This window comes from Thermobia domestica, chromosome 3 (assembly GCF_964235325.1).
Source record: "Thermobia domestica chromosome 3, izTheDome1.hap1.1, whole genome shotgun sequence".
NCBI lineage: Eukaryota > Metazoa > Arthropoda > Insecta > Zygentoma > Lepismatidae > Thermobia > Thermobia domestica.
Genome location: NC_137456.1, coordinates 49,729,992 through 49,744,635, shown reverse-complemented (window position 1 = coordinate 49,744,635; position 14,644 = coordinate 49,729,992). Strand labels below are relative to the sequence as shown.

The window sequence follows — 14,644 nt, the reverse complement described above, 5'->3', positions numbered from 1 at the left end:
GCCAAGACAAAGACGAAAATGAACCAATTTGGCATATGTAACACTACTGCTAGAACACCATACATATGGAAAATAAAACGACATGAGAAATAGAAAGAAACGTCTTAAAGCTCTGATTGTTTACAACTGTGCAGTAGGAGTAACAAAATGAAACACATTAGCATGTCGCGAGGCTGTACAAGAGCGCTTGCCAAACAAAGTGGGTACTCCTCAAAGAAATGAATACAGAGTAAGTGAGGCTCCCTCGAAGCCTCAAGACTACAGCACTCGCTTTCGCTCGTGTGGTAGCAGTTTCCAATCCTACTGGGAGCTCACGGCCTCACATTCAAAACCCGAGTAGTTATTTTCCTATTTTCCGCACGTAGAACGGTGTCCCAGCAGTAGTGGGACATGTTGACATTTGTCCATTAGCTACATATCGATATCAACACACACATTGGCCACATTTCAATATCGAGCATGCAATTCCACTAGTGACATTCATTCAGTTTACCCAGTTTCTTAATGAGTCCCCTTGCACAATTTCAACTTGGTCTCAGTTGTTGCATCCTTATTGGTATGCAACCGTGCACATCATATTGCATACATACAGTGATGTGATCCTCACACACTGATATTCACATTTCCGACGCTTTGAACTCACATTTACTATGTATGAGTGTACTTCTGGGCATTTTTCTTTACGTGTTTCCACACATGTGAATCACCCTGCTTCATCTGTTGTGTTCTATCGACACTCCAGATGTCTTTCTAGAGCATTTGAGTAAAAATTCGCTACACTTAATACTCAGAACGTCACTGTTGGCCACCATCCGTACCTGGCGATTATGCAACCACACACAACGGGTATGAAGGTGTCCGCCATTTTGTATTTGTTCCAGATATCGACTTAATACAAACGAATTACTGTTACCTGGTAAAAACCCTATCAATTTATATCCATTTAGACCAATTTTCATTTGGGAGATTATCCGGGACTCCCTACGTTCCTTTGAGGAATCTCTTGCGCGTGCATGGTAGAATTGTGAAACATTCAAAATTCAATACAGCAGGTATGACTTCTTCAGTGATTTTTTTACCCGCCCTCTTTACGTTGGATAGTTTCAAAACTATTGACGTCCGAAAGTCATATTCCCACGCTTTCGGCACCTTGTAGATTCGAAACTTTGTCCGATAGCCGAAAGTTTAAGAGAATTTTTTTTCTTGTCTCAGTGGCAGGAGTCACCTCCCAAGAGTTGTAACACTTATTTTGCAACACCCGATATATATATATATATATATATATATAAAATCTAAGGAGATAAAGAAGCATAGAGGGCAAATTACTAGCAGATTCTAACTTGTGGTTCTCATTCCCGCAATGGTTTGTGAGCCAGAACTTCTGAATAACGGAGGGACAAACATTCACAACATAATCTTTCAGTCTGTATACACAAGATCTCTTAGAAAATAACAGGTTTCGACGGTGTTTAGAACCACACGACCGCAAATTCACCAAACGACGGAAAAAGTAAATACTGAAAACTGAGGAAACTGGGCACGTTACTGTGAAATTTAATAAAAGGAAGTGTCAACATTTTACAGAATGTTTAGGAAAGTTTTATACACAGACATGCACATAAAACGTTAAATGAATCTGGTAAGTGCCACACAGGCCGGATACAAAGAACAGTAGAGAGAAAATACAACCATATTAGGGCATTGCAATTGGGTTATATCGAAAAATCAATCATAGCAACTACATTGGGCACGATATCCATTTTATGGCAATACAACTTATCCATTGTTGTAGTTGCAACTTCGAAGATAATGTTTATCTTTGTTTGCAGAGTTCTTTATGTAACTAGCTACAATACGTTTCATATGGATCTTACATAGATGTAACGTTTAATGCCTGAACTTCATATTCATGGTATACTGGGTTTTATGAACACTTTTACTTTTTATAGCTATCATAGGCGAAAAAAGGCCGATACCCTTTTATACTACTTCTTTGGGATGGACCAGTAACTTTTCTGTTGACGATTGTGGACCCATTCTTACTCTAGTTTTCTCTTGGGAGGGAATAGATATGCTACAAGAGGAAGGAGAGTATCTTTAGAATTTATTGAAATTTATAGCGTTCATTTATGACATCTGTGACTGTTGAAACTGATAAACAATTAACATTTCAAGTACTGTATATTACAATTAAAAAGCTTTTCTTGGTGTCGCAAATTATGTAAACGTCTGTAAGCATTGCTTCCAGTAACAGAAATGAATATAGCTTCTTCATCGTGAGGAATACTCTTTGATATACAACATTATCCGAATATTTTAGAGTAACTTTCTATATCTTTATGTAATCTCCATTAAACAGTTCAAAGACAATTGATTGATTGACCGATTAGAGTTGTGGAGACGGCAGGGACTAGAGTCTCATAAAATTATAACAAGAAAACAATGAAAAAATACCAATAATACTAAAATATAACGAACATAATAAAAAACACAATACAAAAATAAACAAGGAACGTTAACCGTCTCAACTGAAAGAATACTGTTGTAAAATTAGGGTTATCCACCAAGATCTGATTAATCTTATTGTTTAGTCCTAAACGTTCTCTGAAATTCGAATATTCCACGCTCCTACTCAAGTATGCAGAGCACTCAGTAGTACGATGTCTTCCCAATACAGACAGTCATGCACTAAATAGGAATGTGTAAGACGAGAGCATCTGATACGCAAGCAAGCCACAATCACTTCATCTCGGCAAGTATCCGACAAGGTCTGCCAATACCCAAAATACGTTTTATACAGTATAGCTCATTTTCATTGGCCTGGCCCTGGTTCACTTACCAATGACAGCGTATACGTTGAGAGAATCACCTACAGAGATCTGAGCACGAGAGAATGTGTTTCAGTGCAACAACTGGCAATGCAACATGTTTGGTTAATATCAACACGCTCATTTCCTTCAATGCCGACATGTCCCAGCACTCGGCAGGCATCAACACAGTCCTGTCGCTATAGTTGATGGGATTTCGCATGAATATCTTGCACAAGAGCGTGTTTAAAGTATTTTGCATATTAATAATAACGTTTTGAGAGTCAGTGCTGATAAGCACACAACGTAACAAACCGTGAAGCGCATGACTGACGGCAAGCTTAATTCTGTTAGTTTGGCAGTGAACACTAAATACAGGCAATCCAGACTAAATTCTAAGCTGTTTTGGTTCTTGACGAAGGTACAGTCAACAGAATTCTCATCTTTGGATATACCATTATAATCATTGTACTATTACAGCAACGCTCCGAATTCCTCGTGTTGCGTGCTCTTTTGCGTATGACTACAATTGAAGTATGTCCAGCCTTAGCAAGGAGAACAGTCATGATGGAAAAGCATAAAAATCCAGCAAACAATGTTTAACAGCCAGTTATCTAATTTTTTATAACATTTATCCAACCATAAAATAAATCCTCATAATACAACAATTGACTTAATTGTTCCCCTCTTTGGTATTGACATGTATAAATTATAAAAATAATTCTTGCCCAATAAACACATATTTGAACAGCTAAAGAATTAGGCGAGGAGTATTTTACAAGCCTGAAGGAATAAGACTTCGACAAATACTTTAAGGTTTTACAACACCATTGGAACAGTCATTAGGCTAGAAGAACTACGTTGAAGATTCTACAATATTCTTTCAAATTCTGCAGAGGTGATTAAAGATTACAACAAGCTTAATTACTATAATAAATAAGAATGATATTTATCATACAAACGTCAAAGGTGTTCTAAATGTGGACACTGAATTGTTCAAGCACAACTGGAATTGTGGTACAAACCACGTGGTCTGGTTGAATGAACACCGATTTCAGGAGTGAGGAAATGTATGGTTGTGCAGGGAGCGGACTGGATAGTATAGCGGTTAACGCATCGGTATGGTACGCCTGTTTCCTAGTTCGAGTCCTGTTTCAGTTGTGCACTTTTTCACCCTTTGAATATCAAGTAATGACTTCTTTTGATAGGAACTTCACTCAATTCTGATTATATATGAAGAGAATGCAATGAACATTTATGAAAAATATTCTGATGAAGAAAAGGAAAACATTATAATAGATTAAAAAAAAAAAACTAAGTACTAAGAACTGTAATTTATAATGAATATTTACCTGGGATAAATTCTGTAATCCCTCTTGGGTTAAAAGTATATGTAATGAGATCAGTGTGACTGTTTCATTGTTAGTGCTATCTTCTGATCCACTGTCCGCATTAACATCAATAGCCCATACTCTAGAATAATTACATTATATACAAAATGACAGTAAATAAATAAAGCAACTTAAATACACATTATCTATACATCCTACGAAATGTTTCTTCCTGCCACTTAATTTAGGAGCAGCCTAGTTTACCAACCAATTACGCATCACATCTCAGTAAAACTTAAAGAAAGAAAAGAAAAGAAAGAAAGAAAAGCCAACTCAGTGAAAGGATGAAGACTTTTTCTTTTCCACTCTAGATATAGAACCGTAATTATATACATCATGTATGCAAGATGCATGCAATACTTCTATTAACCTTGCGCATACCAAGCTGGGTGTAACTGTACTCGAGTTGTTATTTTTTTAATTATTGTATACGTTAAAATTATTGTAGGTTTTTTTTTATACATAGTTACATTATCAAGTAGACACGGCTGAATATAGTGATGCAACCAGAAGAAAAAACGAAGTGATATTTATTTAATTATGCCACTGAAAATGATGGATACATTTCTACTCAGCTTGCAAATCTTTCCCATATCGCCTGCTAATTATTTTGTTACTGTCTAAACAACACAACAGATGTTATGATATGACTATGGATACCTAAATAGCATAACATTAAAACTGGTACATTATTAGCCTAAGAATAAATAGTACAAAATTAAATTACGCTAAGCGAGGAAGTATTAGCGATTTATTCGTCACGGATGCAAAATATCCATATTATATACAGGGTATTAATGAACTATACCGATAAACTGTAAGAGGTGATTCCTCACATTAAAATAAGACAAAGTTCATATGGACCTATAGCGAAAAGTTCATAGTTTCGGAGCTAGGGCTGTCCAAAATCGCGAAAAAGCCAAATTTCAACAGGCCCTATTTCGAATTACAGAAACTGTGGATGGTGGTGCTAATCAGCGTGAAGGAAGCTATGCATACACAATCCAAAAATGCATATTTCCTAAGTTTTCATACAGGGTATCCTCTACAGAGTGTAATTCTCAGATATACTCAATACATTTTTCATTATACCCTGATTTTAAGGAGGGTCCAAAGTTGGCAGAAGGTAAGCCTTGACAACAATGGACATCCGATGCTTCGGAGGGAAGTCGGAAATGTTAGGAACCGGCGGCTCCATGTTCTTTTGTATTCGAAATTATGTGTGATGCGATGCATTTCGTCGCAGTACATTTACCGTTTTCTTCACTTATAAGCGTAAAAGAAAACATCGCTGCATCCGTTTTCCCCGAATACGAGAAACCGTGCTGCTGACGATCCTTAACACTTCCGACTTCCCTCCGTAAGAATCGAATGTCCATTGTTGTCAACGCTTACCTTCTGCCAACTTTGGACCCTCCTTGAAATCAGGGTATATTGAAAACTATTTAGAGCATATCTGAGAATTACACCCTGTGGAAAACATCCTGTATACCTATTGAAAATTTACGAAATATATATTTTTGGATTGTGTATGCATGACTTCCTTTACGCTCATTAGGACCACCATTCACAGTTTCTGGAATTCGAAATAGGGCCTGTTGAAATTTGGCTTTTTCGGGACTTTGGACAGCCCTAGCTCTCAAACTATGGACTTCTCACCATAGGTCTATATGAACTTTTTGTCTTATTTTGATGTGAGGAATCACCTCTTACAGTTTGTCAGTACAGTTCATTAACATGGATACTGACGTGCTACCGAAGTAGGCACACCTGACTGGTTGGAAGTTCTCGCATTGTCACGCCTACATATACGTTGTCCCGATTACTCACACTGAGGGTATAAACAGGAAGAATCTGTGCAGTCGTGATCAGGCACAGCAGTCGTGATAAGTGGAACGGAAAAAACACGGGACTTGAAGGTCTTCGACCGAGGGCAAATTGTTGGTGTTCGACAACTAGGACACACCATTTAAGAGATTGCGAATCAACTGGAATTCTCGCGTACCTCAGTTCCAAGAGTGTCGAGATTATGTAAATGCAGAAAAAGTATTCTGCAAAGGCTCGTGCCTCTGAATGATCGTGGACTGCGCCAGCTAAGCCCTATTGTACGAACCAATAGGGGCCAGACTCGAATCGCAAATTACATCCAGTTGAATAAGGATTCCATCCGAAATGTAGGTGCACGGAGAGTTCAACGTTTCCTGCATCGTCTTGGCTTCAGGAGCAGCAGACCAACCCAAGTGCTCCTGTTCACAGGCCGCCATCCGACCGAACACCTTGCACGGGCTCGAAGAGACAGAAATGGGGCCGTTGAACAGTGGAAATGTATACCCTGGAGTGATGAGTCCCGATTCCGATTGCATCGCCACGATGGGAGAATCTGAATCTGGTGACAACAGCATGAAACCATAGATCTCACGTCAGGCTGATATAGTGCAAGGTGGCAGGGGACCTATTATGGCCTGAGGTGTCTTTCAGTTAGGCATCATTGGAACCACGTAAGAGGATCCCTGTGTGCCAACTGGTATGTAGATATCCTGAAGGACCATATACATTAGGGTGGATCAAAAAATTTTTTTTTTCGAAATCGATGACGACTCACACGGGAAAAATTGCCCACCCATAACAGTAGTTCACTGAATTTTTTTCACATCCTTCGGAGGATGTCTTCCGGTTCCGCAATCGGCCATTGTTTTGGAAAAGTCAACATAAGCAACACGCATTACACAGTATGTAGACAGTCTGTTTTATCTTCCAATACGGTTCGTAAGTAGCACATTTCTCTCCGTGATCGTTCTTCAACTTTATGTGCTGTACTGATATCACCATTATGTGCAATTTCATTGCTTATTTTAACTATAAAATGGCTTAAAATAACCCAGAGCTCACTACAAGGAGGTGACTGCACATCGAGCTCCACCCACTCAGTAAACAGACATGTTGCTAAGGTCTAAGCTTTAGATGACGAAGACTTGTTTCGACTCAAAAGTGGGAATATTTTTCCTGGACAGCAGTCTTGCTCGAATGAAGACGTCTCTTTCTTCAAATTCACCTTTCTTCTCGGACGCTGCAGTAACTTCTCGTACCATCCTTTCCATGGCCTGGGTATGGCATGGAAATTCCGTTATCGAGTTAGCTGCGACTGCTGCACTTTTAATGTTTTCTTCTACTTCTTGCGATGTGTGCTTTAATCATGGGCGGTTCGGTGACTTTGACGGAAAAAACAGTTTATCGTATTATAATAGTTTTCTGTTTCAAAGTTAATGTCAGGCACGACAAACTGTCGAACGGATTTCTTGGGTGCCATGGCGCGGGCCTTATTTATTCCTCTCCATCCAAGAGTCCGAATAACTGGAGAAGAGTCGGCGATCGTCGCCTGCAACATATTTTCAGGATGTGCGAAAACTCCATTTGTTTACAGCATCGAAAAATTATTTGCTTTAGGTTATCCGGTGAAATTGCTGACTAAAGCTGACCCATCTTCCATAAGTGTCGCACCCCGTCACTGCAAGAAGGGTGCCGTCGAATCGCGAACCACATCGGTGCGTAGACCTTCACAATGAATTTGACAAGCCAAACTAAAGAAGGCTTAGGCGACTCTTCGCTTACGTAAGGGCGCAGGATGCAACATGCCGTCGTTAGTCACCGGGAATGATTCACGGGGCCGGGCTTCAGGTAACGTACACTTGGTGAGTAAATTCACATCGACACAGCTCTGCACAGTTTCATCAAGTGATTTTGATCAGTGCTAAGATCATCTTTTACTTTGTCATAATCGTCCAGTCAATCAGGCGGTACTGCCTGATAAAATCTTACTTGTTTTGCCTCTACAAGGTCGATTATGACTGTCGCCATGTCAAGTCCGGTACCTCATGGTGGTGTGACAAACAGAACACTAACTGCGCACACGCGAATCACACACTTTTAACCTCAAAGAACACCCGTTCCGTCAACCAGTCAACACGTTAATCGTATCGCAGGCGACACTACACTAAAGCAAAACACATCCCCTCCAAGCAACTCAACCCCCCTTCGGTCATCTCATTCATTCAACATGAACTCGCCTATCAAAAACAAACACAACTGTATCGCTTTGTGCTGACGCGCGCAACAATAGGAATCGGGCTTCCATTCACCGCTACTATTCCTTTTTTCAGGTTCGACGTTAATAATGCATTTTTGTTGTTAAAATAAGCAAACAATTGCATATATTGGTGATATCAGTACAGCACATAAAGTTGAAGAACGATCACGTAGAGAAATATGCTATTTCCGAACCGTATTGAAAAATAAAACAGACTGTCTACATACTGTGTAACACGTGTTGCCCATGTTGACTTTCCCAAAACATTAGGCGGATTGCGGCACCGGAAGACATCGTCCGAAAAATTGGAAAAAAAAAAATTCAGTGAACTACTGTCATGCGTGGGCAACTTTTGCCGTTTGAGCCGTTATCGGTTTCGAAAAAAAAAAAAGTTTTCTTCGATCCACATCCACTCATGGTAATCGTCCATGCCAATAGGTCGGGCATTTTCCAGAAAGACAATTGACCAGTCCACATGACCCGGGACAACTTCGAAGTGGTACGAGGAACATTATACCGATTTCCAGTTAATGAAGCCCCCCCCCCCCCCTTGCAATCCTGATTTGAATCTAGTGGTTAGACTTATAGGGTGTCGTAGAAAGAACTATGAAGTAAACTTCCCTCACCACTGAACACGGACCGATTGTAGGCCACCTTGGAAGACCCATAACTTGCAATACCTTCAAACGACGTTCAAAAGCTGGTGGAGTCATTATCTCGCCTTATCGCGGCATTTTTGAAGTTTAGTGGGGGCCCGACAGAGCACTCGATACGTGTGTCTAATTCAGTGGCAGTTAAGTGTATATAAAATACTGAGAATTCCTATATCTATCTAGCGACTTCGTGCCCACTCTATATATACCGGGTGATTCAATAAGAACGTACCAGGCCTATATCGCAGCTAATACTGCACGTAGAGCTTTCAAACAAAAAACTGCATTACCAAATCGTATGCGTAGAATGCAATAAAAATAGTAGCGAGACCAGTGGCGTCTCGTGAATACCTCCAACGGGGAGCAACTTCAAAATTTGCAATGGAAAGTGGTGTAACTGTTGGAATCATTCGAAAGGACATTAAATGTCATGCAACTTTTAAATGACAAACTTTGTCATATCCTTTCCCATTTAGCCGCTAGAGGCGTTGTTGCAGACTTGTATCTAACTACCCGTACCAGGCCTTTATCTCAGCTAATAATGCACATAGAGCCGTCAAACAAACAATTGAACTACCAAATCGTATGTGTAGAATGCAATAAAAATAGTAGCGACACCAGTGGCGTATCGTGAATATCTCCAACGGGGAGTCATCTGCAAAATATGACATGGAAACAGGAGTTCGTTGTGCCTCCATTGAAACAAGCGCACAATGGGAGAAACGTCGAGAGGAAATACCTTGGCATATTTCTTCCTCGTTGGCAGCAACACGGTCGCATTACTAGATGAAAGTCAGATGGTGTGAGGGTGTTTCCTCTCGGCGTTTCTCCCATTGTGCGCCTCTTTCAATGGAGGCACAACCAACCCCTGTTTCCGTGTCAAATTTTGCAGATGACCCCGTTGAAAATATTCACGATACGTCACTGGTGTCGCTACTATTTTTATTGCATTCTACATATACGATTTGGTAGTTCAATTGTTTGTTTGACGGCTCTATGTGCATTACTAGCTGAGATAAAGGTCTGCTATGGGTAGTTAGATACAAGTCTGCAACAACGCCTTTAGCAGCTAAATGGGAAAGGATATGACAAAGTTTGTCCTCTAAAAGTTGCATAACATTTCATGTCCTTCCGAACGATTCCAACAGTTATACCACTTTCCATTTCAAATTTTGAAGTTGGCCCCCGTTGGAGGTATTCACGAGACGCCACTGGTCTCGCTACTATATTGCATTCTACACATTCGATTTGGTAATGCAATTTTTTGTTTGAAGGCTCTACGTGCAATATTAGCTGCAATATGGGCCTGGTACGTTCTTATTGAATCACTAGAGCCCTACATGTGTGTAAAAACTTACTGAATGCTGAATCACGAATAAAAACAAGGATCAATTTATAATATTCTTACTTCTTTCTTAAGAAAGAAAATAGGCTTCCTTTGCCCTTCTGCTGAAGAAGAAATGCTACGTAGGTGTTTGGTTTTGACTTGTAGTAATTCCTCATGGGTTCTACAGCCCAATTTACCCGAACCTAAAATGAAGAAAGAAAAACAAATTACAACGTACTAAATACAATACCATTGGTCGTAATACTTAAAAATACAAAATAATTTAGTGCGTTTTATAGTGAGCCTTTTTGTGGTACAATTCGAAGTATTCTGCCAAGCGCAGAGAGAGATTTTACGATCTGAGCACCTTCCTGGAAGCTTTAACAACAGACTCCTTTAATTCTTTACAGACTCTGATTAATTAATCTTTCATTTTGGTTGGAGGCATTTTGTCTTTAAAATGACTTTTTTTTTAAAAAAAAGTCTATTTTATGAGGCAGCAGATAGTGAATAATTTTCAAACCAGTTACCAGATGGCAGTATCAATCATATAAGCCGAAGAGAAAGGAAATAACCAACAACTTAAACACGACTGAGGATGTTGCATATGATCTAAAACATTAAGCAAGAGATCCCCAAATTATAATCAGGCATCGACTGAGCGAATATTTCACGCTGCCCGAGTAACTCGCGCTCGGGTTTAAACTAGTACTAGTGGTAATGATTCTATCAAAGCCTCAACAAACATGTCCGCCAGATTGTGTCAAAATCGAATATCTTTTTTTATTAGTTATCATGAAACTTTCTTTTTTAATCGGAAGAGAGCAAATCAACCCTTATTCTTTATTTATATTTTAAACTGAATATTGAGGGGATGATAGCTAAGCCTCAAAGTAAAGATGCTCTATGCTGCTCCAAAATCGAGCATTATATATATATATATATATAGACTGTTCCATAATTCGTGTAATTTTCTACAGCACTGGGAGAAGATGAAGTTTTCACACTATTAATGTAAAATTTGGCACTCTTATTTACAAACATCTGAATTTTTCGAATATCTAAAGGAAATAGGAGGAAATTGCTGTTTAGCCCCCCTTTTGGGGGCGTAAACACAAAAGTTCATTTTCCTTATAAGAGATTCAATGTTAAATTCTGGAAGCAGTTTTCTCCAATAATTATTCCTAAAGATTTGGGGGCAAATGAATTGTGTTTGTTACAAAATGCAAAAACACTCATTCACAAAGCTAGTAAAGCCGTCTCAAACATTATTTTGGAAAAGCCCCCCTTTTGGGGGGCAAGGGGCGTAAAAAGGTGGTGGGTGATGTGTTACCAAAATCACAAAATTTATTTTCGGAGTGCCAGTCAGATTAATCACGAATGTCACAGAATTAATGCTCCTATACTCCTTACATGTAAGAGTGACTGATAATAGGGCTACAGCCCCCTTTCAAAATTAAGAAAATCACCATAAACATCCTGAGTAGGGACGTACGAGAAGGTATTTTGTGTTAATTAATGTGAAATTTGGCGTCATTGTAGCAAAAGAATATGCGTTTTTGAAATCTGGAATGCTATTTTGGTAACGCACAGCGTTAAGGGGGCACAGGGGGCGAAGCATTAGATCATGGATCTTTATAAAAAAATTCAAAGTTTTGTTCCAGAAATGCCAGTGAGCGTCATATTTTTCACAAATAGGCACAGAATTAATATTCTAATGCTCCTTGCATGGCCAGTGACTTATGTGGGGCTATAGCCCCCTTTCAAAAATTAAAAAATCGCCATTAATATCTCTAGTAGGGACATACGAGAAAAAGGTATTTTTTGTCAATTAATGTGAAATTTGGCGTCGTTGTAGCAGAAAAAAGTATGCGTTTTTCATATCTGGAATGTTATTTTGTTAACCACCGCCTTAGGGGGGCACAGGGGGCGAAGCATCTGATGATTGATCTTTATAAAAATTCAAAATTTTGTTCCGGAAATGCCAGTGAGCGTCAGATTATTCACAAATGTTCTATGTTAATATTCTAATGCTCCTTGCATGTGCCAGTGACTTATGCGGGGCTATAGCCCCCTTTCAAAAAATAAAAAAAAATCACCATTAATATCCCTAGTAGAGACATACGGGAAGAATGATTTTTTCTCAATTAATGTGAAACTCGGCGTCGGGTTAGCAAAAAGTTATGCGTTTACCAAATCTGGAATATTATTTTGGTAATGTACCGCCTTAGGGGGGCACAGGGGCTGAAGCATAAGTTATTGGATCTTTTTAAAGTTTCAAATTATATTTTGGAAAATCCAGTGTGTCAGATTGATGCAAAATTAATATTCCGATGCTCTTTGCATGTGCCAGTGACTGATATTGAGCTACAGCCCCCATTTCAACAATTACATTAAAAATTTATAATAAATATCCTTAGGAGGGACATACGGAAGAAGCTATATGTGGTCAATTAATGTGAAATTAGGCGTTGTGATAGTAAAAATCTGGAATATTATTTTTGCAATAGGAGGCACAGGGAACGGAGGGTAATTTGGTACCTTTGGGGGTCATAGGAGGAGGACTGATAGAAATTCCAAATTTTATTTTGGGAGTGCTCATGAGTGTCAAATTAGTTGCAAGATGCACAGAATTAATACCCCATACTGCTTTTATGTACCAGTGACTAATATGTTACTACAGCTATCTTTGAAAAGCATCATAAATTCAATATGATTATTCTTACGGAAATACCTACTGGCAGAAGCTTTTTTTTTTTTTTTTTTTTTTTTTACAATATGAAATTTGGTATTATTTTAGAAAAAAATGTTTGTGACAATAAGATAATACACATATGTGGATTTCTTTTAGGGGCGTGGACTCAGAATTTATTTTGCCTAGTGGGAGTGTAACATGGGTAAATTTGCATTTTTAGTTAGAAAATACAATAACACTCTTTCGCTTGTACCTATGATGGTGCATGCGTCTGGAATTTTATTACGGCCATTCCTCCTTATTGGGCAACACAAAACAAAGAATTGTCCAGAGCATAGTCATCCAGATATGTTGGAGTTGCTCACAGTGGCTCTAGTAAATTGCATTAATTCATTCATGTCTTGCTCGTACACGAGGGCATGCTGGGTAAAAGTAAGTTCATTTTATCTGTCTTACACTTAGATTAATGAAATCTTTAAGCAATTTAGTTAATGACAACGGAGCCAAAAGAAAAGTGTTGTTTTTAGAAATGAATAATATGCTTTCTTGGGTTTATGGTATAGCCTGACTCAACCTGATTTTTATTCCTCGTGAGACTTTTGTTTTTAGTACAACCATGTGTCCATAGTATACGATTTCCTGATGTGCTTACATGTGCAGTGTACGAGTAGGATACTGCGTGGAAAGTGGGATCATATAGTTATTGTGGAAGAAGTAGGGAGAAGATAACGCTTTTCTATAAATAAAGAAAACAATATTTTATTTTTTTAAAATATTACTTCTCATTAAGATCTTTTCGTTCGTGGTACCTGCGGCATTGTCCATTGTCATTTTGTGTTCTATTTCGAGCTGGTTTGCTTAAGTGGTCAGAAAATATGCTGGTGACTTTATGTGTGATTTTATGATATAAGAAAGAGTCCAATTTAGTTTTTACAAACGCAAAATTCTTTAATTATATTCCGGTGATGCCAAAAAAACGAAGCTATATCTTCAATCTGTTACACTGACAGACGATATTCATTTACACTAGATTCGCATTAAAAAAAAAAAATCAAAACGTTCTTCTATAATAATGACAAATTGCACATTAATTGTAAAGCATATTTACCTCCTTCCCTACGTCCCTGTTAATGATATTTAACGTAAATTATGTGATTTTTGGAAAGGTGGCTGTAGCCCAATATCATCACTGGCACATGCAAGGAGCATTGGAATATTAATTTTGTATTATTTGTGATCAATCTGATACACATTGGAAAATAAAATTTGAAATTTTATAAAGATCCAATAACTTATGCTTCACCCCCTGTGCCCTCCTAAGGCTGTACATTACCAAAATAATATTCCAGATTTGGTAAGCACATAACTTTTTGCTAACCCAACGCCGAGTTTCACATTAATTGAGAAAAAATCATTCTTCCCGTATGTCAATACTAAGGATATATATGGTGATTTTTAATTTTTGAAAGGAGGCTATAGCTCCACATAAGTCACTAACAATGCAAGGAGCATTGTAATATTAATTTCGTGACATTCGTGAATAATCTGTCGCTCACTGGCATTTCCGAAACAAAATTTTGAATTTTTTATAAAAATCCATCATCAGATACTTCGCCTCCTGTGCCCCTCTAAGGCGGTGGTTAGCAAAATAACATTCCAGATATGAAAAACGCATACTTTTTTCTGC

At 38.4% G+C, this 14,644-nt stretch overlaps 1 protein-coding gene and 1 long non-coding RNA gene across 5 annotated transcripts in view; one reads left to right on the top strand and one right to left on the bottom strand.

Moving 5' to 3' along the window:
• LOC145680382 (nardilysin-like) overlaps positions 1-14,644 on the bottom strand; it is a 339,063-nt gene that overhangs the window by 192,075 nt on the left and 132,344 nt on the right. For all 4 annotated transcript variants that reach the window (XM_081750817.1, XM_081750819.1, XM_081750820.1 and 1 more), the window contains 2 exons: positions 10,344-10,465; positions 4,160-4,280 (listed from right to left, as the gene is read on the bottom strand). In XM_081750817.1, coding sequence (XP_081606943.1) covers positions 4,160-4,280; positions 10,344-10,465 — 243 coding nt within the window. The remainder of the gene's footprint in view (positions 1-4,159; positions 4,281-10,343; positions 10,466-14,644) is intronic.
• The window catches only part of LOC145680383 (uncharacterized), a 302,756-nt gene that overhangs the window by 255,917 nt on the left and 32,195 nt on the right, over positions 1-14,644 (top strand). The gene's annotated exons all lie outside the window — the stretch shown is intronic.